The sequence below is a fragment of the Sinocyclocheilus grahami genome, unplaced genomic scaffold, assembly GCF_001515645.1.
Source record: "Sinocyclocheilus grahami isolate Dianchi unplaced genomic scaffold, SAMN03320097.WGS_v1.1 scaffold632.1, whole genome shotgun sequence".
NCBI classification, from domain to species: domain Eukaryota; kingdom Metazoa; phylum Chordata; class Actinopteri; order Cypriniformes; family Cyprinidae; genus Sinocyclocheilus; species Sinocyclocheilus grahami.
Window position 1 is genome coordinate 348457 of NW_015505811.1, and position 22960 is coordinate 371416.

Genomic DNA, 22960 nt, shown 5'->3' on the forward strand with positions numbered 1-22960 from the left:
CGCTCAATGGGGTCACGAGGGAATGAACAAACTCTGCGCGAGCGACCTGTTCGATGCTCTCGCGCTCTATAAAGTCCTTCACTCAGCTTCCACCGGAGAGATACCCACCTGCCCAACGACACGCTTAAATATTCAGGCTGAGATATCTGACTGAGCTGTAAAACTTCACTAGTTTGTGAGGGTCAAAATGAGCTCCTCGCTTCCAAAAAGCGAATCCACCACATCCCTAATCAAAACGAACCGGAGAGTCCGCGCGGACCCCGCGAGCCACCGCAACGGGCACCGGCATGCGGGAGGCGGCGGAGGTGGCGAGGACTCGTGCTGGACCGATGAGTGCGATGCCACCGCCCGCAGACCTTTGTGCCAACCGAAACACGGACGAAAAGGTGAGAAGATCCAGAATTATCAGGAGGATGGACCGGAACACCGCAAACCGTCACGGCACCACCACACCATTAACCCTCCGGGCCAACTCCACGGGAATCCCCGCACCAGCCGGACGCCCTCGCCGACTTCATCCCTCTCCAAGCGCTCGGACGAAGCCGCGCTGTTCTTTGAAACGAAGGACAAGCATCGGACGGGCTCGAATCAAAGCGTCACCTCCAGTCCACCTCCAGCGCTTCAGCCCAGCAGCACACGCGCCCACGGGAGAGCGAGCGCGTCCAGCGGCGCGCTTGATGCAGACCTCCATCCCATAGTCAAATCAGTCTTTGGACAGGTAGGGTGACTACTGTAGCCTACTATGCTTTTTGAAGTACACTAATGATGCAGTATATCTACTCAAAAATATAATGGCAACAGATTAGTCAATATTTGATTGAGCAAGTTTCAATCAAAAAGTGAATCATTTAAAATCAGTAAGATGGTTTTAGATTGTTCTATATTATGTGCCTCATCTCATGTGGTACAACATAAGTACATATATACTGCATAGTGTCCATGGACCAAGATTTTAGTTCTGTCAAATCGATTAATCACATCCTTTTATTTTGATGTGATTAATCGATTTGACAGAGCTAGATAAAATTGATATCAATAAGGGAAAACCTATATTGTAGGGGCTGTAACTGGCCGCCATGTTCTTCATATTTTCACAATTTTAATCACCTTTTGCCTTTTTAATAGTTCACAACAAATGTTGTGACAAAGTATTGTTATTATAAAAATAAAATGTAAAATAAGAAAATACATAAATTAATATTACAAAAATAGTATTATTAAAACATAAATACATAATTAAAAAAATAACGTAAAAAAATGTAATATTAAATACATTTTAAAAATATCTATCTATCTATCTATCTATCTATCTATCTATCTATCTATCTATCTATCTATCTATCTATCTCTCTCTCTCTATATATATATACATATATGAGGTCATAAAATTATTAATAAACTAAATAATAAAAAATAGCTTTAGCTATTTTTGTTGTCACACTGCAGTAGGGTAACAATCAACTAATCAACTGTGAATCGACATCACAATAAATTACTAAACATGACAACAACAACAACAGTATAAACAATTTGGCAAACTGTCAAACCATAATTATTATTTATGCCTCGATGCAAAAATAAAACCATTGGATTCACTCAATAATCTCTTCATTACGAATGACTATACCCTTCGTAAAAGAGTGTAGATATTATTCCAAACATGTTTATATTATGTTAACACAAATTTGGTCACAAAATATATTATTACTGAAATATTATTATTTTTTTAATTAAACAAAATTAAACTCAACAGGTGGCCAGTGGAGAAGAGTGGCCAGAGTTTGGTTTTTTTGGGGGGGACATTTTGGGCTTTTCAAAAACGAAACAAAAATGTAATAGGTTTTGAGTCACTTTAGATAAAAGTGTCAGCTAAATGACTAATCATCAAGTGAATGTTCTCGCTTATAACCTAATGCTGCCCAGCTGAATGATGGTTTATGACACTTCAGTGTGCATTACAATGCCTCATAGAAGACGTTTTGAATAATGTGTAATTGGAGAGCATGTGTCTTCGGGGATATGATCTCTCTATAATCAGATGATGATGATAAAATTGAATCATGCATGAGGATTTGAAGATTAAAGTGAAACAGAAGTCTCAGAGATGTGCCAGGTTCAGGTCAGAGTTTACAAACAAAACAAAGCCAGCTTAGGAGTCAAATGCTGGTCAGAGTGCTTGTTTTTTTTGGGGGGGACATTTTGGGCTTTTCAAAAACGAAACAAAAATGTAATAGGTTTTGAGTCACTTTAGATAAAAGTGTAAGCTAAATGACTAATCATTAGTGAATGTTCTCGCTTATAACCTAATGCTGCCCAGCTGAATGATGGTTTATGACACTTCAGTGTGCATTACAATGCCTCATAGAAGACGTTTTGAATAATGTGTAATTGGAGAGCATGTGTCTTCGGGGATATGATCTCTCTATAATCAGATGATGATGATAAAATTGAATCATGCATGAGGATTTGAAGATTAAAGTGAAACAGAAGTCTCAGAGATGTGCCAGGTTCAGGTCAGAGTTTACAAACAAAACAAAGCCAGCTTAGGAGTCAAATGCTGGTCAGAGTGCTTGATTTGACCCTATGCTGTCACATAGAAAGCCATAGCAATGTTAAATGACTGATGGATAACTGATATGTATATTATATAGTAAAATGAGAAGAGCTGTTTATAACCGCATATGTGGTGTAATCTAAGCATCATTTTTGAATCTCTGGTTATTCAAATATTAAAATATGATACGACTTTTTAGAGTTTTTCCATATACACTCTCATACAATGAGGGAAAAAGCAGTGCATTGGGCCATATTTCTACAGTGTGTGTTACACCTTTATCACCTATAACATGTTCATGCACCATGATTCTTTTCTTCACTGTAATTTGATGCCACTTTCTCCTGCTGCTTTCTTTCTCTGAAGGACAATAACTAGCCATCCTGCTAATGTGCCACAGAAATAACACCTCCAAATTCAGGTTAAAGCTTCAGTAGGTCAAAGACACAGAAAGGCACACATTTATCTTGCGATCTAAATGAGGACATACCATAGACTTAAAATCTTTTTATATAAAGTTAATTATATTTACAACAAACTAAAACTAACCCAAGCCTTAACCCTACACCTAAAATAACACCTTTTAGCATTTTTTACAAATGCAAACAAACAAATGAACACTTTTTTGGTCTTTCTAGTTTGTACTACAGGACCACTAAAAGGGACATAGTGATGAGAGGAAAACGCAATAGTTTTGTGAGAGAATGCAAAGTATCTTGGGGGAACACAATCCTTTTGCAAGAGAATGCAAAAGCATTGAAATATAATTTTGTCCTTTTTTCATCACCATGCCTCCATATGAAGTACAAAATAATAGAAAGAAAACAAGTTGTAGTTTTCTATTTTTTTTTTATCAATAGCAATGTTTCTGGCTGGAACATAGTTTGTACTTTAAACAAAAAAATATTTTTATAATTTTTAGTTTCAAGGACATTCTGGCTTTGCCAGATTTAGCTGACTTCTGGAGACATTTTTGCCTCCCAAGTACAGTTAACAGTAAACACTCACACACTAACTCTAACATTCCTTATATACAGTTTTAGTGAGGATGCAGTGATTTTCATACTAAACCAATACCCTAAACCCAACCCTCAAACAAACCTGTTGGCATTATTAGATTTAAAGCAAAGCGTGATTTGGCCCATTTATTAGAATTGAAATAGCAAGACTTCAGAGACAAATAGCAACACTTCAAATGTCGATTTTCGACATATTTCACTATTGTAAGCACATTTTCAACAATTATAGCCCAAGCTGAACACAAAAGCACACAGAAACCCTTCATCGCTCTGTGCCTGTGCTGAAATAAAACAAAGAATTAAATGAAAGTGAATTTGTTTAATTTGTATGTGAAGAGAAGGGCACTTATCTGGAAAAAGCATTTATAAAGAGCTGAGAGAGTGTGTTTGTACTATTTCCAAAGCCCATTCAGCAGTGTGTCATTATAATCCAGCCTATAATCAGCATAGTTTTGATTAATCATTATAAATGTAATACAGGTCCAACAGAAATCACATTGTTACCCCAAAACCTTTTTTAAGACCTACACCTGAAAATGTCACGAGATGCCTATTCTGTCACTGTATAAGTCTTTTCTTACAGTCAGAAACGTAAGATTCAGTATTGCTAGGAACCAGGTTGAGTCAGTCCCAGATTTGACACTTTTGCTCGGTTTCAAGCACCTCCCAGGCATCATTAGTATTTGGCTCGTAAATGTCACGCAGTCATTTTGTCACAACCCCTCAATGTAAGACCTGTGCAAAAGTTAAAAGCATGCATGTTTCTTGAAAGAACATTCAGCTGTGACTGACGTGACACACGATTGCGATGTCATACAACATGTTCGTGCACACATGAGCTCAGCTCGCATCCAGAAAAGCCCTGCATTTTAATGCGAAGGGAAACGCTGCTGTATTTATAGTGCCGCCGTGTCTATTTTTTCCTCATAGTGGATTGATATTCCTCAAATGCTGTGTTTCATATTTCCTTATGTAACATCAAGGCCTGCATACAATCCCTACAGAAATCATTCTCCGCCAGCAGGCGCTAAATATAGCAGCTCAAGACCTGATTAGAGAGGAGAGGGGAAAGCTGTCTTTTGTGCTGGAGTGAAAAAATTCAAATCCATTAGCTACCTGACACGTAGAGTTTGAAACCGTGAAACTGAAGAGTTCAGTTTCATCACCCTGTTGAGACTGATCTAATGTACATGTCAGAACATATAGCCATATCTGGTTGCATATTAGTTTTAAAATGATCAACAGTGTTTGGCTGATTGATACGTGTGATTTTAATTATAAAATCAACCAGAGTTTTAAATATGCAAGCAGTGTGTTATATATACACACACTTAAAAGGAGGTTCAAAGATTCGTATCTACTTAAAGAACGTTTTGGATTTAGAAATGGTTTTGTTTGAGAATGAAGAAAGGAGGGCTAAAGATACCAAATGCAATGAAACATTTAAGCATGAAAAAGTTTATTTAGGTAGATATGGCTCTAAATTAAAATGTCTCTTTCATCGACCTGAAAGTAAGTCTTATTACTTTAAATGTAAATTTTTAATGGAACACAAATGAGCCTAATTTAGCACCCTAAAAGGGTTCTGCTATTGTAACAAGTCCAAAAACTCTAATTTGAACCACTTAAAAAAACAATACATTTAAAGAAATCAGATAGATTTTATTTTGAAATGCATGCAGAAAAATGTAAACTTTATTTATACTTCCACAAAGACTTCCTAAAAGGGTTCTGATATTGTTACAAGTTCAAAACCTGTAATCTGAATCTATTTTGAATCACTTCAATAAATTAAACATTTTAAGAAATATAAGGAAAGCAAGAAATAGTGGGTGCTAAGATAGGTACATTTTGTATGTAATAAACAAAGAGCAAGATTTAATCTAATATAATGTTTTACAAAATCACCCTATTAAAAGTACTACACTTCTGCAAGAGGGTGAGAACAAATAGCATCTACCCATAATGCTTTGCAACATAAACAGCCAATCAGAACTATTTACACTGTTACACTGGGATGCTACAATTTACTAAATATACAAAAGTCAGTGCAACTCACAAATAGTAGAAATGTGGAGAAAAAGATTAATATAAAATGAACGGGGGTAAATCCGGAAAAAGATGTTTTTCTTTTCCTGAAGTTTACTTCACCTTTAATATTGTTGACTTTTTAGGAAGGTTGAATTTTTTTAATCAATTCTATCGCAGATTTATATAACTTAATGAATCATAGAATTACATTTTTGAAAAATCAAAAATCAAATAATGAAAATTTCACCTGTTACCATAATATGAACCGACATACTCCCAACATTCACAAATTTTCATTATGCAATCGAATGAATTCTACCATTATACTCTTGTAGATAAAATACATTTCTAAAAGGATATTTATTGTTTCTGATTGAACTGGCATACGTGCAAAAATGCACACAAACAGCATTTATATTACTTAACCAAAACATTATTTTACTGCAGGCTCTATAACGTACATTCACTTTTTTATAAGAAAACTTTATTTTTCAATAGGTATGTCTACATGTACTAATCTCGTCAATCGGAATTAATCCAATCAGATTTCAGATTCTGAAAGTTCTGTTTGTTTGCAAATACTTTGTAAATATACAGTCTTGTCCACTGACCTGTTTATAGGACTTGAGACATAAATAAACATACGCCAGTCTGTATGATGTAAAACACATATGCATCATGGCATTGCGTATTTTTGAATCCAATTGAGAAAGTGTTTGATTCTTTCTTATTGATCAGATTATTTCAGGTCTACACCACCCCTTCCAAGATTTCTTGAGATTGAGGTGTTTACAAGAAGACTTAGTCCGATTGAGCCATTAGTCCAATTATAAACTGATTATTTGGATGCATGCAAAACTAGAGTCCTTTAAATAATTTACTGAATTAGCACCATCTAATTTTAGAGCAGATGTTTTAAACTACAAGCATATCTTTCCACAACATCTCCATCTGGCCAGTTTCCTTGTCGGATTCTTTTCAGCCGCTGTGTGTCGCAGAAGTCTTGTGCTTCTACTCAGAATCTTACTCTCTCTCTTTCTCTTGAGGCAGAAGAGACTAATATCATAACACTGGCATCACTTGACCTGACTTACATTCACTAACAACGAATTATGCCACTAGCCTGCTTTTGGAGATGTGCTGCGTGCATCAAAAGCACAATTTTTTTGCATCATTGTTTTCACAGTGAGATTTCAGATCAATGCCTTTGCTCTGCCAGCAGGGGCTGCCCGTCTCAGGCTCTCTGGCTCTGGCAGTGATACTACTTCTTCTGACAAAATGACATTCTGTCACTTGCATCCTTCCTCCCTGCTGGTGACAAACTGGGATGGATGGATGGAGGAGATGAGGATATGAAGAAGCAGGGAGGAATAAAGCATGAGAGACCTTTATGTATTATGTAAGAAATACACAACACCCAGGTGATGCAAAACCACTTTAGTTCTGCCTCTTACTCGTTTGGCTCCATTTGCGCTCATTCTTTGGGCTTTTTCCTGGAGCATTCAGCCACTCGCGCCCTCCCTCTCCAGCCCACTTGGGTCACATCGACCTTGCAAGGGTCTGAGGAGGGGAGAGATAGAGAACAAGAGGGAGGGTGGAAGGCAAACGGAGGGATAGTTTAAAGAACCGGGCTTAGCAAAAAGAGGATATGTGAAAAAGCGAGACAGGCTGCGTCGTAAATTCCACGTCATTTCTGTCTTCCATACAATTTCAAAGTCCTGTGCCATTTATAGAAGCCGATGTGTGTGTTTTTTATTCGCTCATGGATTGCAGGGGAGGGAATGCAGAATTTCTAAGCCTTTCTCAGTCTGCGTAATCGAGAGGGAGAGAGAGAATAGACCTTGAAATTCCTTCCTCGGCACATCCCAGAGGAACATGTTATTGCTTTGAGCTTGAGCTTTCATAGCTCAAGAGACTTTATCGAGTTCTCACTTATGTTTAATTCCTCAGGAGAAATAAAAAAGGTGATTCTCACAACATGCAGATCATATTTCACCCCAAAAATAGGAAGAAAAAAAAAATCTAAAAATATTTTTAATAAAATTATATTATAAAATAGAAAAAAACAGAAAATTTATAAAAAATATAAAATTAATTTAAAAAGATATAAAATAAAATTTTATGTCACAAAATCTTAATGCTAAAGTATGAACATTTTGCTGAACATTTGATTTATTTCTTTTGATTCTGATGTTCTTAACACGTTTTGTGAGATTCACACCAAAATAGACAAAAAATACGCAACTATTGACATACACAAAATTATGTGGATAGCAGCTCAGATCATTTGAATTTGGAAATATTCAAACAGAAAATATAAAAAATATAATAAATCTAAAAAATAAATAAAAAATATAAAATGAATTTAAATATATAAATTATGATACATTTTAATGTCACAAAATATTAGTGCTCTTAAAAGTACAGCTTGATTTTCATGCAACATGTTCTTTCTTTCTTTTGATTTGTATGTTCTTGAGACATTTTCACTCCAAAATAAATGCAAATTATGCAATTATCGACATTACAGTATGAGTATAGAGCATATACAATATGGATAGCAGCACATTCAGATCATTTGAACTTGCAAAAATTTATATTGAAATATTCTCAGGTCTAGTCTACATAGTAGTTTATATGACTTAAATGCTATTTATATACAATACTCAAAACTGGCATTTCAACACCTATCATGTTAGGTTTGACCTCAGTGACATCAAATTCATTTTTTCTCATGTGTCTTTTCATTTGACATCAAATCTAATGCACAGAAGAAACACACACACACACACACACAAACATATATATATATATATATATAGAGAGAGAGAGAGAGAGAGAGAGAGAGAGAGAGAGAGCGAGAGAGAGCGCACAGGGGGTTTTATTGTGTTCTTGTCATACTTTTTGTCCCCATTCACTGTCATTGTATGGAAAAGAGCAAAACAATGTTATGTTCTATGAGCTTGGAAAGACATTGCAATGAGCAAATGACAGAATTTTCAATTAACCAAAAGTCTCCATGTGCTCTCCATTTAGTCTATGTGAAATTCTTGCAATATTAAAGAGATTCCATTTGAGATTTTTCTTTCCTATGGGATTGGAATGTGCATTCAGGTGCTTTCAAACAAGCAATCATAAAAATGTACTAAGAGCATCTATGTGTTTAGCACAAGTCTTCATAGCAACAAAACAAAGCGCTATACCCGAGGCGAGCACGTGACACTCGGGAACGGCAGGTGAGTGTGAAGGGTCGAGCGGAGAGGAAGAAGGAGTGAAACTAGAGCTAATGAAGCGTTCAGATGGGGAAAAGAACAACACTTCTGAAGAACTGCTACATTTTTGATGCTCTTAGAAGAACGTGAATGAATATTTCAAGAGAAATGTCTAATTCTGAGCGTAAATCCGGCTCCCCTTTGAGAAACCGACATGAAATGTGTATTAAAGCGAATAACCTATTCAATACTTCCCAGCAGATCAGCTCTCACATTTCCTTCAGACACTGTAAAATAACTATCAGGATATTCATGATATATTTGTAAAGTTGATCTTTTCCTGTAAATGTTCTCAAGGTCAACACAATTTTTTTTCTTTGATTTTTGATCATGGAGGACGGCTCCTGTCCAAGCGTGTGTGATTGTGTAAGACGAAGCAGGAAGCTCAAATGCCGACAGCTCGCTCGAGATGAACATGAACCTCTCTGCTTGTCTTCCTGTCTCTCTAGCTGCCTGTCACCGTGTCCAACAGGATTATCCATGACCTCACATTTTCGTTAAAATGAAGAAGTACTTATTAACATTGCTGTCAGAATGATCCGGTTTGTGAGTGTGTGGCTCAAACGCTCGAGTTCCTGGAGCTCAAATGTAGGAGCGTGACGCCAGCAACATCAAGGTCATGGGGTTTGTTTCTCTTACAGATCTGCTAAATAGAAAAAGAGAGAGTATATGTCATTCAACAGCATAGCCCATTTAACATTTATTCACTGAACAGACACTTTTAGCTGAAGCAACAAATGAGAAACACAAACACAAGTAAAATTCGACAGGATTGTAATTTATTCTAAGATACATTTACTTGAGAAGTAATATGACATTAAGTATTCTTAAAAATTTATCAAAATGTAATAGCTTTTGCTTAAAACAGGAAAAATATCTGCCAATTGGGTAAGACAACTAATATTGTTTTCTTACCCTAAATATATGTTTTATTATATGTGTACTGGAAAACTAGACAAAAATTCTAAATAGAGTAAGAAAGTAATTAGTGTACTGGTATTGTGTATTGTGTACTGCCTACTTTTTTAAAAATATAGTAAAAACATGTAGTAAAAATAGTATGTGAAACAGCATGTATATGCAGCAATAAGCTAGGATATCAATAAGCTAAACCATAGTATTTTACACTGTTGTCACATGACCTTGATCTTGCAAAATTAATACCATTACTTTGTATTTTTAAACAAATGAGAAACACAAACACAAGTAAAATTCGACAGGATTGTAATTTATTCTAAGATACATTTACTTGAGAAGTAATATGACATTAAGTATTCTGAAAAATGTATCAAAATGTAATAGCTTTTGCTTAAAACAGGAAAAATATCTGCCAATTGGGTAAGACAACTAATATTGTTTTCTTACCCTAAATATATTTTTTATTATATTATGTACTGGAAAACTAGGCAAAAATTCTAAATAGAGTAAGAAAGTAATTAGTGTACTGGTATTGTGTATTGTGTACTGCCTACTTTTTTAAAAATATAGTAAAAACATGTAGTAAAAATAGTATGTGAAACAGCATGTATATGCAGCAATAAGCTAGGATATCAATAAGCTAAACCATAGTATTTTACACTGTTGTCACATGACCTTGATCTTGCAAAATTAATACCATTACTTTGTATTTTTAGATCAATTTAGTGTAAAATAGGCCTATATTAAATTTCGATCACCAAATAAATAATCATATTAGAGATGTTAAAATCACTGTTGATAGTATTTCAGATTTTTCCATCACATTGGAATGGGATTATCATCATTAAAACTATTAAAAACATTTGACATTATGCTAAAATAAAATAAAACAAAATATAAATATTTGATGAAAACTAAACATAAATTAGAAATGTTGGCAATTAACTGAAATTTCAGTTTAAGTTGAAGCCTGAACATTACTAATGAAATAAAAACTATAGCTGAACTAAAAAATAAAATTAACCTAAATAGTAATATAAAAAACTAATAAAATAATATGAAACTTATTACAAGATTATTATAATTTAAATGAAAATTAAAATGAAAACTGAAAATATTCCAAATATTAATAAAAACTATAAAAGTATATAAATAATACTAAAATATAACTAACACTAGAAACACTAGATACAGCATTCCTATTTTAATACTTTTTGAGGTGTTTTTATTCAGTTAAAATTCCTTCAGGTGTGGATTTTATGCAGATGTGACTATTAAAATGCAGTTATGATGACAGTCAAGACATTTTAAATGAACCAAATCGAAGGAAACACCATAACAACTGTTTAATCACAGCATTTAGGGGCCAAGATGGTTGTATCAGATTGGCACACTGACTCTGTCTATTGTATGTTTAATGCATGCAAAGCAGCTCTGTAAAACATAAAAAATACAAATATTTTGTGTGATTGGCTGAAACAGATGATGTCACTGAAATGTACACATAGTGTACAGTAACACCGGCTAAACAGTTTGTGATGAACCCGCAGCACTAAATCAGAACTGTTTATTTAACTTCGACACACTCCTGTAAGCACTACAGTAGTGAAAAGATGACTTAAATCACCATGTGTGGATGATTTATGCATACATTTACACACAGTAATGCGATTACGGCACAGTGTTGCGAGCCAGTCTGAGCATGTATGGATATACGCATGTGTGTGAGTGTGTTTCTGCGCTGCTGGTGCGTGTACTCTTGCTGAGTTGACGTTATGAGAGCGGACGGCGCCTGGCTCTGATTTCTGATGTGTTCTGAAGTTCACAATGAGCCTCCGGTGAAGAGGCTGGCTTCAGCTAGATGAATCATCCTCACCGACAGAGAGAGAAAGAGAGAGAGATCAGCCATACATGAGTAAACCCAATAGAGCAGCTGAGAATTAATCAGGGAGGTTAAATGTGCTCACAACAGAGATATTGATGATGCAGAGGAAAATAGATGTCTTCAGAGGTTGCTTTTTCATAGCTCAGGAGTTCTCATGAATTGGGGTGTCTCATAAAAAAGAGAAATTCAGTTAGAAACAAATGAAACAAGTATTGACATACAGAGCTATAAAATGAATGTGAATCGACTTACATAAATAATTTAATCTGCAGGGAAGTTGATGAGATTTGTTTTTTTTTTTACACATTTACTAACAATCAATTGCATCTTATTCACTAGCCACCCAACAGATTAACCAGTTGCTAAATACATCTGAATATCAGTGCATATTATAAAAAATTATTTTAAATTTAAAATAAAATTGTTGTTAGTTTGAGTGAGAACATTAGGTTTATTATAGATTGCACCTTATTTACAAAAAACAATTACTATTGTGCAATTATAGCCTGCAGTAGGGGGCAGTAGTGATCCCAGCCTATGTGATTCATCAGATAATTGTATGATGGAGAGGAGCATTTTTTATTGCTGAAAACACAATTACAATAAGGCAATACAAAAAAGGGAATCCAAAGAACTGAAGACTGTAAAAAAAAAAGATTAACATAAAATAACGAACAAAAAACAACAACAACATCTTAATACTATAAAAATATCAGAATCTTTAGATAAATTAAATTTAAATCAACTTAAATAATTAAAATAAAATAAATAAAAAATAATGCTCTCCTTCACTTTTCATTTTTTAAAACCCAAAAATGTATGTAATTGGAAAGGGGGGGGGTGCACTTACATTTATCGTTTTTAGTTAAAATACATAAATAAATACATAAGTAAATAAATAAACTGAATATATACATCTTCAAGTAGTATACCAAATGTTATGTAATTTCTAGTAAACTCAGATGCCAAATTAACTGAGTTTTTAAGCCAACCATACATGTCAGACCAAAAGCCAATGCTAAGAAGAGGTAAAACAAGGGATATATCCAGATTTTGAAGATTTAAAAGAGCCGAATCAGGTGCTTGTGTTGGAATAGTGGGTGTGTTTATGCTTTCACCTGATTTGCATAAATAATTTGCTACCATATGCTAAAACAATGCATGTAACATGTTCAAATAAACATCACTATCATTTTTATTGAAATCTCCTCTCAGAGTTAGGGATGCAAATTTTGGCCAGTAACCGATAACTGATTTAAATTTTGACGGCGATAATGATATATTGGCCAATACTGGATATCAGTCTAGATTTCTAGAGGTTGATGCTTCAAATGTCACCAAACATCCAGTTCAATGGAAAACTGCTGGGACAAAAAAATGATGCATGCTAGCTTTCTTTTATAAAACTAAATCAGAAAATACTTTCACAAATTTACATTTATAATTTTGTCATCTTGGCAAAAAGTCAATTTTTTTCTTTAACTATTTCATCTCAATGCTGTCTAACATTCAAAATGTTAAAGGGATAGTTAAAAAAAAAAAAGACGATTCTGTCATCATGTGTAACCTGTGTGACTTCCATTCTTCTGCGGAAAATAAAAGAAGTTCTTTGGAAGAATGCTGGAAACCCAACAGTTTTGGTGACCATTGACTTCCATTGCATGGACAAAAAACAAACACTAAGACATTTCTGAAAATATCTTATTTTATGTTCCACAGAAGAAAGAGGGTCATACAGGTTGACATGAGGGTATATAAATAATGACAGAATTTTCATTTTTGGGTGAACTATCCCTTTCAAGATAAAATTTTTTTGTAATGATAAAACTTGTATGTAAAAAAAGAGAGACTGAGGTGAGAGTGGCCTAAACAGGAAACAATTGGGCTCTGTGGGCGAGTGCCAGCTCAGCAGGTGAATTCTGGGAAGGGCTTCCTGTCCTCCCCTAATAACCTGCCGTGGCCTTCGGACGGTGTGCTGCGATTTGGCAGCCTTGGCGCATCCGTGCCTGGTGTGGCACAACTTCACCTTTTCACATGCGTGTTTTGTGTTTTGACGGCCGGTCTTTGATCTGGATGCTGGCCTTCGTAGCTGAGCGGCATGACTACACGCCAAGTGTGTGTATTTTTAGCTCTATAGCCCCACATCCGTATGTGTGTAATCGACTGTGTTCATACACACGTGCTCGCCAGTGTGTGTGTTTTTGGATTAGTGTCTTCAGCATCTTGCTCGGGGGAAGGTGATACACTCGTCCGTGCAAGCCTCTTTGTCTGTTTTCGCCTTGTTTGGATGGACGGCTTTAAAAATGAGCAGCTGAGAGTGAGGGAGGGAGGGAAATGAGTGAAAGAGACAGTGGGGAAAACGAAGGGAGGGTGAAAGGGAGAGAGAGAGAGAGTGCAAGCAAGTGAACAAGCAATCTTGGCTTTTCTCTTCTGAGCAGCCCTTCACACTGAGACACATGTCTCATTTTTCTGATCCCTCCATCCACTCCGTCACTCCTCCCTTCCTGTCACCCTGACGTCCTGCATTGCCACCCCTGGATCATCTACATCCTTCCCCTAAAATCCATCTTTCCTAGAAGATAAGCCTGCAGACCTCATCTCACCATCCGTAATCCATGCATGGAGACATGTGGATGCTCGCACACGCGCGCAAGCGGCTGCATTGACTCTCAAGTGCCTAAAATTAGCAGAAGGGACTTTACTATGGGAAACTGCGTTAAATCACCGCTTAAGAATTTCTCCAAGAAGGTAAGATGCTCTTTCTGATAGCTGAGAGTGTGTGTGTGGTACAGACTCGACTCGGACCTGGACTGTGTTGCATGGACTGTCAGAGACAAGTTTAATAGCCATGTTCTGAATTCCACTACACAACTGTACACAGTACCATCATGGTAATTCTTAAAGAACACTCTGGACTGAGTGAGAGACTCATGAAATTGTTGATTTTATTGGGTTTGTGCTAGTGCATGCTTGTGGAGACAAGTAGCTTTTGTATTCTCTTGAAAACCTAAAGAAACCAATCTGGAGTAGCAAAAACGTGTAACCTATGACGTAAAAGATATTGCATCAGGACGTTGGGTGTTTGGTTGCCATCTTTGACCTTGTAAGTTGCCGGATGTGTTTGTGAATTAATACGTTTAATGATACGCTGCCTTAATGTACCTGTGTTTAATGAGAGTAAATCGTAAAGTTCTTGACAATGACGTTTGAAGTAGCTTCTCAAAGTTCTCTGAAGCTCTTCTCAATCAGCTCTAAATGACTTGGGATGCATGCGCTCAAAGATTAGTGCTGTCACCTGCTAAGAGCTCCTCTCCCGGTGTGCCCAATGGCACAGGTTTTTTCGGAAGAACGTATGAGCTGGCACCTTACAGCCTTGGCAACAGATGGAGTGTGAAGGTCATGTGCGAGAGGAGATGTCTGCAAAGACACATATGTGCATGCATCATCCTGCCATTACATTATTAAGGCTTTACCTATAGTATCATAGAAGACCAGGCTCATGGCATAATTCAGTATATGAGGCTAGTGTGTGTTTGTGCATGTATACCTCAATCTTGCCCACCAGTCGGATGCAGATTACTTTAGCTGCATGTGGTTGGACAGGACAACAGGAATGGAAGAGAGGGGGGGGGAAAGGAGATCTAAAGCAAGAATATGATACTTTAAGTCAATAAAATCAATTTGATGTCAATGTAAAAACCTTACTTAAGGTCTTACTTAAGTAATCTGTATTTGCAAGTAAAACAGGATATTCAAGAAGAAAAATGTAGGACTTTTGTTTTTCAGAAACTGATTGGATTGTAAAAAGTGAGCGAGTCAGATGGCTGGAGGGGAGTAGTTGAATAAATAAGGGATTTGTGACATCATCTGAAAGGAAAGTCGTTTCAAATGCTGCATCCCAATGTGTCCTATATATGCAATAAAATATGTACTCTTATTTTGTGAAAAATTTATTTTTTGAGTGTGTAGCAGAAGAGAGGCAAGTTTTAGACATACTACCATAAAATTAACAGACCGCTCTGTTGCATCATGCATCCTGTTACTAAAAGCCTTTTAGTATTATTTGTATACTATTATTGCTTTAATTTATTTTTAAATTTTTATATATTTAGTTTTCATTTTAATATTATATGTATATTTTTAGTTAACAATTAGTCAACAGTTTAGTTTTAGTTAACAACAATAATGTACTACTCAACAATTTTTTCTATTATATAGGAGAGAAAAGAAGTGGCACATTGATCTGCCAGTTGTGGGTTTCGGAGAACTTTCCTCATGTTTATGCATGATGCATTTGTAAATTAATGACCAAACATCTTTATGAAAGTTCACAATGTTGTTGCCGATGAAATAATTATTTTTCATCAGATTAGATGCTGTTTATTAATTCACTCAAACTCCTTTATCTAAACCTCTCTACCTCTCTACTGTAAATCCACCATGTTCATAATTTTTTTGGGAACACTTTTCATTTGTGTTTGTAGTTCTGAACTGTATCTTCCTCCAAAGCGCAATGGATTATGGGCAAAATTAGTCATGGATCTGCACTTCATGGATGGATCTGCACTTAAAATTTTCACCGGCAAAAGTAAACCATTCGGTACCTTTGGAATACTCATTTCAATATAATACAATTTGGGACAAACTACTTCTAATTCAAACTGTTTAGGATGGATAGTATGCAAACTGGGATTGAGCAAAAGGAATTTTTTTCATTTGAATAATGTGCGACACTGAATTGCACACGACAAGACCAGGAATGTACATTAGGGTCAGTTTAGATGTTTATGGTTTCAGAACATCTCAGAAGCTGATTCTCAATAAGTGCTCTATTGTGAGATGACGTCGGCTTTCTCTTTAATTATTAGACCCATGGGTCTGCGTTTAATTGGGGAGATGCTCTTTATGTGTTTATGAGAGATATTCCGCACACTCTTCACCTCCTCTGCCTGTCTGCTAATTGGCCATTATAATGTGCTGGCTGACTGGTTTCATTCTTATCCTGATTAGCCCTCTGCTAAACATGAGCAGTTTTACGTTCTCAAAACATACTAACCTTTTAGGTTATTTAAGGATCTACTCTCATATAATGATGTTGGTTAGCCCACATCTTCACTCTTCAATGATCAAAATGCTATAGTGAGTTTCATTTGAGAGAACAAGCCGAGAACCACTTGGATTTGCTTTTAAAACCGCAGCGTGATCATTTGTTTTCATGGCAGCAATCAAATGGCATAGTATTGCGGCAGTGCGCCGCGAGTATAAAAGTGGATGAATTATTCAGTTTGAATGATATCTGATCTTAAAGGTACTGTCAGTTGCTGAGAGGGAAGAAAGAATAGAGGGCAAAGTATGGCTCGATGTGATTTACCCAAGTAGGACATGTTCCTGGCTGAACAGCCCTTGTTGGTCTTGGAACAATATTCCTGTCAAACAACCATCGCCCTAATGGTACATTTCATGCAAACTTGGATGTGGGATATTGTGACCCAATATCTCTGGCTTCCAAATATATATTGTTCAGTTGTCTGATGCTTGCGATTAGAATTTATTGCATTTTTACACACTTTAAGATAGGAACTTTGACTCATTAATGCATTTTATTTGTTCAAACGTTTATTATTAACTCTTTAGGTGCCACTACGTTCATGTCATACAATTTGAATGTTGTGGCCTAATTTCGTTTTTTACACATTTTGTGCACTAGAGATGAAATATAGCAATAAAGCTTGCCAGAAAGTACCCATTTAGCAGGTTTATGAGGAGACAATCTTGTGTGACCAAACTACATTTCACCATCAACTCAGAACTCATAAAGATGATCTTTCCGACACGATTTGGACGGACCATTAAAAAACATCAAACACTGATTACACACCTACTGCGCTTCCTCTTTCTTCTTTATGTTGCATTAGTGCTAAATAAACCTTCCTGTGTTAGTCAGGAAGTGAAAAAGAGAGAACGTGAAACATGAAATTGTCAAGAGAATCAATTTTATTCCAACTAAATCACTCGTAAATAGGACCTTCCCAGGAGGACCTGAACGGAAGAATGCTGATCCAGGAACAATTTGTACTTGGGTAAATTACATTAAGCACAAAGTCTGAAGGCAGAGCTCAGCTTTGTTTTCTCACTGTCTGGTATAGAAGTACGTAACAGAACGAACCAATCGATTGACCTGACGGCTGACTGAATTGACTGACTGACCCGTCCATCCAGTGTGTCCTTCAGACGTCTGTGTAGTTTCTAATTGTGTCTGTACCTCACGTTCCCTCTTCACTTACTTGTTTGGGACTGCTGGGAAATGACGGCCGCACTCAGGACCGGAAGCGCAGCTACAAAGCAGTGCAGTCATGTGATGAAGGGGTGACATCTGGAGAGGCCCTCGCGGCCTTGGCTCAGAACTCAACATACATGCACAATGTGCTCGGGCCTGCCTGCATCTTCCTCCGCAAGGGCTTCGCTGAGAGCCGGCAGGCTGTACGTAAGTCCGGACATGCACATCTGCACACACATATGCTAATGCAAACACAAGTTCTCACATACAGTATCTTGTAAGTGGAAATGTCAGAATTCAGAGCAACAGACTATATGTATTGAATATTACATTATGCAGGAGGTACAGTTATCATCAATAAATAAAGTCTTGTATTATTCTGAAAGAGTTTATTTTGCTGTATTGACTGGCTGACTACATTTTCAAACAAATAAAAAAAACAATACTTTTATTATTGATTTAAATTGAAATTTGTATGAAAATTGGTATAAAGTTTCTATATACAGTTTATTAAAAAAATATTACCGTATTTGACATTGCAGTCGTGGCATAATAGTTAGTGAGTTGGACTTGTAACCCAAAGGTCATGGGTTTGAGTCTCAGTACTGGCAGGGATTGTAGGTGGGGGGAGTGAATGTACTTGCTCTCTTCCATCCTCAATACCATGAGTGAGATGAGACCCTTAAGCAAGGCACCGAACCCCCAACTGCTCCCTGGGCACCTCAGCAAAAATGGCTGCCTACTGCTCTGGGTGTGTGTTCACTACTCACTGCTGTGTGTGTGCACTTGGATGGGTTAAATGCAGAGTGCAAATTCCAAGCATGGGACACCATACTTGGCCTCACGTGACTTCTTCTTCACTTCACTTCTTCTTTTCTTGTGTTTTGACATGCTGTGCTATCTATTTTAAACAGTATTATTACAATTCTTGTGTAATTCTTTATGCAAGCAGCTTTTATGAGCTCACTGAGAGATTACATGGGAGACTTATACTTAAATTTTATATATTTGTCACTCCACAGGACAATTTAAAATGGACTAATGAAAGCAAAAAATGGTTTAAAATTATTAGAAATATAGGACCTAATAAATCTTGCACTGCATTTCAGCAACAGCGCTTCCCTGCTGTTGAATCTTCAGTGCTGCAGCAAAATAAATAATTTTTACCTGAGCTGTGAATGTGATGCAATATCACATAGTCTGCATTGAATGACAAGAAATCTCTCTATTGATTTGTCTTGATGCAGGTATAAACAAACATACAATACGTACAACATTACCATTGTAGTCTGATTCATAAAAAAATGAAACAAATGAAATGGTTCTTTTTAGTGAATCAAAAAACATACAGCATGACCAGTGTAGTCTGATTCACAAAACAGTGACTGTTATGAGCTGGTTGTTTTTAGTCAATCAAAAACATACAGCACGACCAATGTAGTCTGATTCCTGATCAAATGACTCTTATGAACCAGTCCTTTTTAATGAATCAAAAACACATAGCGCGACCAATGTAGTCTGATTGCTGACCAAGTGATTCTTATGACCCAGTTCTGTTTAGTGAATCAAAAACATACAGAGTGACCAGTGTAGTCTCATTCCAGAACAAGTGACTCTTAAGAGCCGGTTCTTTTTAGTGAATCAAAAATATACAGAGTGACCACTGTTTTTAGTGAATGAAAAATACAGCACAACCAGTTTTATATATATATATATATATATATATATATATATATACACACACAGTATATATACTGAAGCACTGATACACCTTCAAGGCTGTTCTTCTCAAATGCAGACATTTTGCAGATGGTCATAAAGACGCAGTGCTGCATGCTTGGGTTTATGTACGAACTGCAGGGATCTGCCTTTATTAGTCTCTGCAGGGGACTTGGGTTAGGCTCACGTGATTGAGTTCTTCTGCAGGAGCTCAGAGAGTGTTTGGAGGTGAGCCCTGCTTGCACTTGTGTTTGAGAGGTTGTGTGAGCAGGGAATGCTGGGATCAAAGAAAACAGCTTGACCTGATTATGAGAGATCAGTCCTGAGTTTATATGTGCCATTCCAAATGACTTAATCCAAATGGGAAGATCGAATTTAAAAAATTTGATTAAAATTAAATTTTTTAAATGAAAAAATAATTAATTCCTTTAGAGACAGAGGAAAAAACCCTGAAAAGGTTGGGTGTATTAGTTTACACGTGCCATTGTGATCCTAATGCTGTAATGAGTTTCTTTCTAGCAGGAAATAGTGCATAAAATTAAATGACTGTATTCTTTAGAGTAGGAGGAGAACACCAGCTGACATTTGTCATTAATGGAACAAAACTGCACAAATTAGTGTGGATTGTCGGTGATTACTTTGTTTATTTTGTTGCAGAACAGAGAGCTGAGACCAGAGGAACTGGATGGTAAGTTCTACCTCATTGCTAAAGTATCACGGTTTCCTCAAAAATATTAAGCACCACAACTGTTTTCAACATTGACAGTAATCAGAAACGTTTCTTAAGCAGTTCCAAATGACTTAATCCAAATGGGAAGATCGAATTTAAAAAATTTGATTAAAATTAAATTTTTTAAATGAAAAAATAATTAATTCCTTTAGAGACCCTGAAAAGGTTGGGTGTATTAGTTTACACGTGCCATTGTGATCCTAATGCTGTAATGAGTTTCTTTCTAGCAGGAAATAGTGCATAAAATTAAATGACTGTATTCTTTAGAGTAGGAGGAGAACACCAGCTGACATTTGTCATTAATGGAACAAAACTGCACAAATTAGTGTGGATTGTCGGTGATTACTTTGTTTATTTTGTTGCAGAACAGAGAGCTGAGACCAGAGGAACTGGATGGTAAGTTCTACCTCATTGCTAAAGTATCACGGTTTCCTCAAAAATATTAAGCACCACAACTGTTTTCAACATTGACAGTAATCAGAAACGTTTCTTAAGCAGCAAATCAGCATATTAGAAGGATTTCTGAAGGATCATGTGACACTGAAGACTGGAGTAATGATGCTGAAAATTCAGCTGCGCATCACAGGAATACATTTTAAAATATCATAATAAACATGCAGTATTTAGGGTTTCTGATATAAAACTAAACTGAAGTCTGCAGAATGCTTTAGAGTTTTGATCACATGTAATTTCTGACATTTCAATGTGTGCAAATTCTCACTATGAAATTTCCCAGCACACTCTGTGTCAGTTGTTCCATTTGAATTTGAAGAGCTTTTATTTCATTGTGAATAGAAAAGGTTTGCAATTAAGTATTTAGTTACAAGTGTTTAGTTGGTCGTTCAGAGATGCATTGTTGTGCTTTGTAAGTACTTTGTAATTGTCTTCAAAATTGTTTGATTTTGCATGAGGGAAACATAATTGTACTATAAAATATTCGCTTTTCACAATCCCTGATTCGCACTCAACTGTCCTTTTTTTCTTCCTGACCTGCTTTCTGTCTTTGCAGAGCTACGAGAAGCCTTCAAAGAGTTTGATAAAGACAAAGATGGCTTCATTGGCTGCAAAGACCTGGGCAACTGCATGAGAACCATGGGATACATGCCTACTGAGATGGAGCTCATCGAACTGAGTCAGCAGATCAACATGAACTGTACGCTACAAATCAACATGTTTTGTTCAACATTTATTTAGAAATGTATATGGCTCTGTTTGGTGCTGCTTACATAAACTCTTAAAAATAAAGGTTCCACAAGTGATGCCATAGAACAGGGGTGGGCAAACTTGGTCCTTCCAGGCCACTTTCCTTCAGAGTTTAGCTCCAACCCTAATCAAACACACCTGAACCAGCTAATCATTGTCTTCAAGACTACTAGAAGGCTACAAGCAGGTGAGTTTTATCAGGGTTGGATCAAATCTCTGCAGGAAAGTGGCCTGGAAGGGCCAAGTTTGCCCATCACTGCCATAGAAGAACCATTTTGGGTTCCCCAAAGAACCTTTCATTAATCAGTTCCTAAAAGGAGAAACATTTGTGCAGTGGAAAGTTTACATGGATGTTTAAGGTTCATCATGGAACCAAAGAGGTCAATAAAGAATCTTTGCGAAAGCTCAGGAAGCTCACTTTTTTGTAACAGTTTTGTAACAGCTTGTGTCCTATGTCTTATAGTGGGAGGACATGTGGACTTTGAGGACTTTGTGGAGTTGATGGGCCCCAAACTTCTGGCTGAGACGGCAGATATGATCGGAGTAAAGGAATTGAGAGATGCTTTCAAAGAGGTGAGGTAGGGCTGCATGATTTGGGAAAAAAACTAATTGTTTTTTGTTAAAGGGGTCATATGATGCGATTTCAAGTTTTCCATTCTCTTTGGAGTGTTACAAGCTCTTGGTGCATAAAGAAGATCTGTAAAGTTGCAAAGACTAAAGTCTCAAATCCAAAGAGATATTCTTTATAAAAGTTTGGCTCGTTCTAACACGCCCCCACATATATACATCACTGTGTGGAAATATTAGCATAATGCCGCCCAAATGAGCAGGCAAAGAAAGAAGGCGTGGTTTCAGGAACAGCAGTAGTGTTGATGCAGTCATGTCAGGGAGACGCTGTGTTTCAGTGCGAAAGCAAAATAACTTTATTTGGCCTTCCGGAAGTAGATGCAATTAGGAATTTTTAATTTTCAATAAGATTTATTTACAACAGAACAGCACAACTCAGATGTTCGAATTTGTTCAACGCATTTTATGGACGACAGTTTTTTTAACCTAGAAGAGTACAAGGCTTGCTGTGCACAAAGGCTATTTCTAAAAAAAAGGGTCAATTCCGACTTTGCTATGACAATCTGGCGCTTCTGAATCAGCGACTGTAAGTATGTTTTGTTATTAGTTTAAGTATTTGCTATTGACTGTTCAGTTGCGGAGTTTTGCGCAGCACAGAGTAACGCGTCGTGTGTGTGTGTGTGTGAGGGGAACAGGGTCACATCACAGGAGAGTGAACAGCCTGTCAGAAGTCATATCACGTCAGCTGTCTTAACCGCGGCTTGTGTACTGCATCATCACTGTGT

General features: G+C 36.6%; 1 protein-coding gene across 1 annotated transcript in view; it reads left to right on the forward strand.

Moving 5' to 3' along the window:
- The window catches only part of LOC107558082 (calcium-binding protein 2-like), a 25988-nt gene continuing 3028 nt past the window's right edge, over positions 1 to 22960 (forward strand). Inside the window, exons 1-4 of the mRNA XM_016241707.1 lie at positions 1 to 718; positions 20333 to 20363; positions 21415 to 21558; positions 22072 to 22181. Coding sequence (XP_016097193.1) covers positions 188 to 718; positions 20333 to 20363; positions 21415 to 21558; positions 22072 to 22181 — 816 coding nt within the window. The 5' untranslated portion in view covers positions 1 to 187. The remainder of the gene's footprint in view (positions 719 to 20332; positions 20364 to 21414; positions 21559 to 22071; positions 22182 to 22960) is intronic.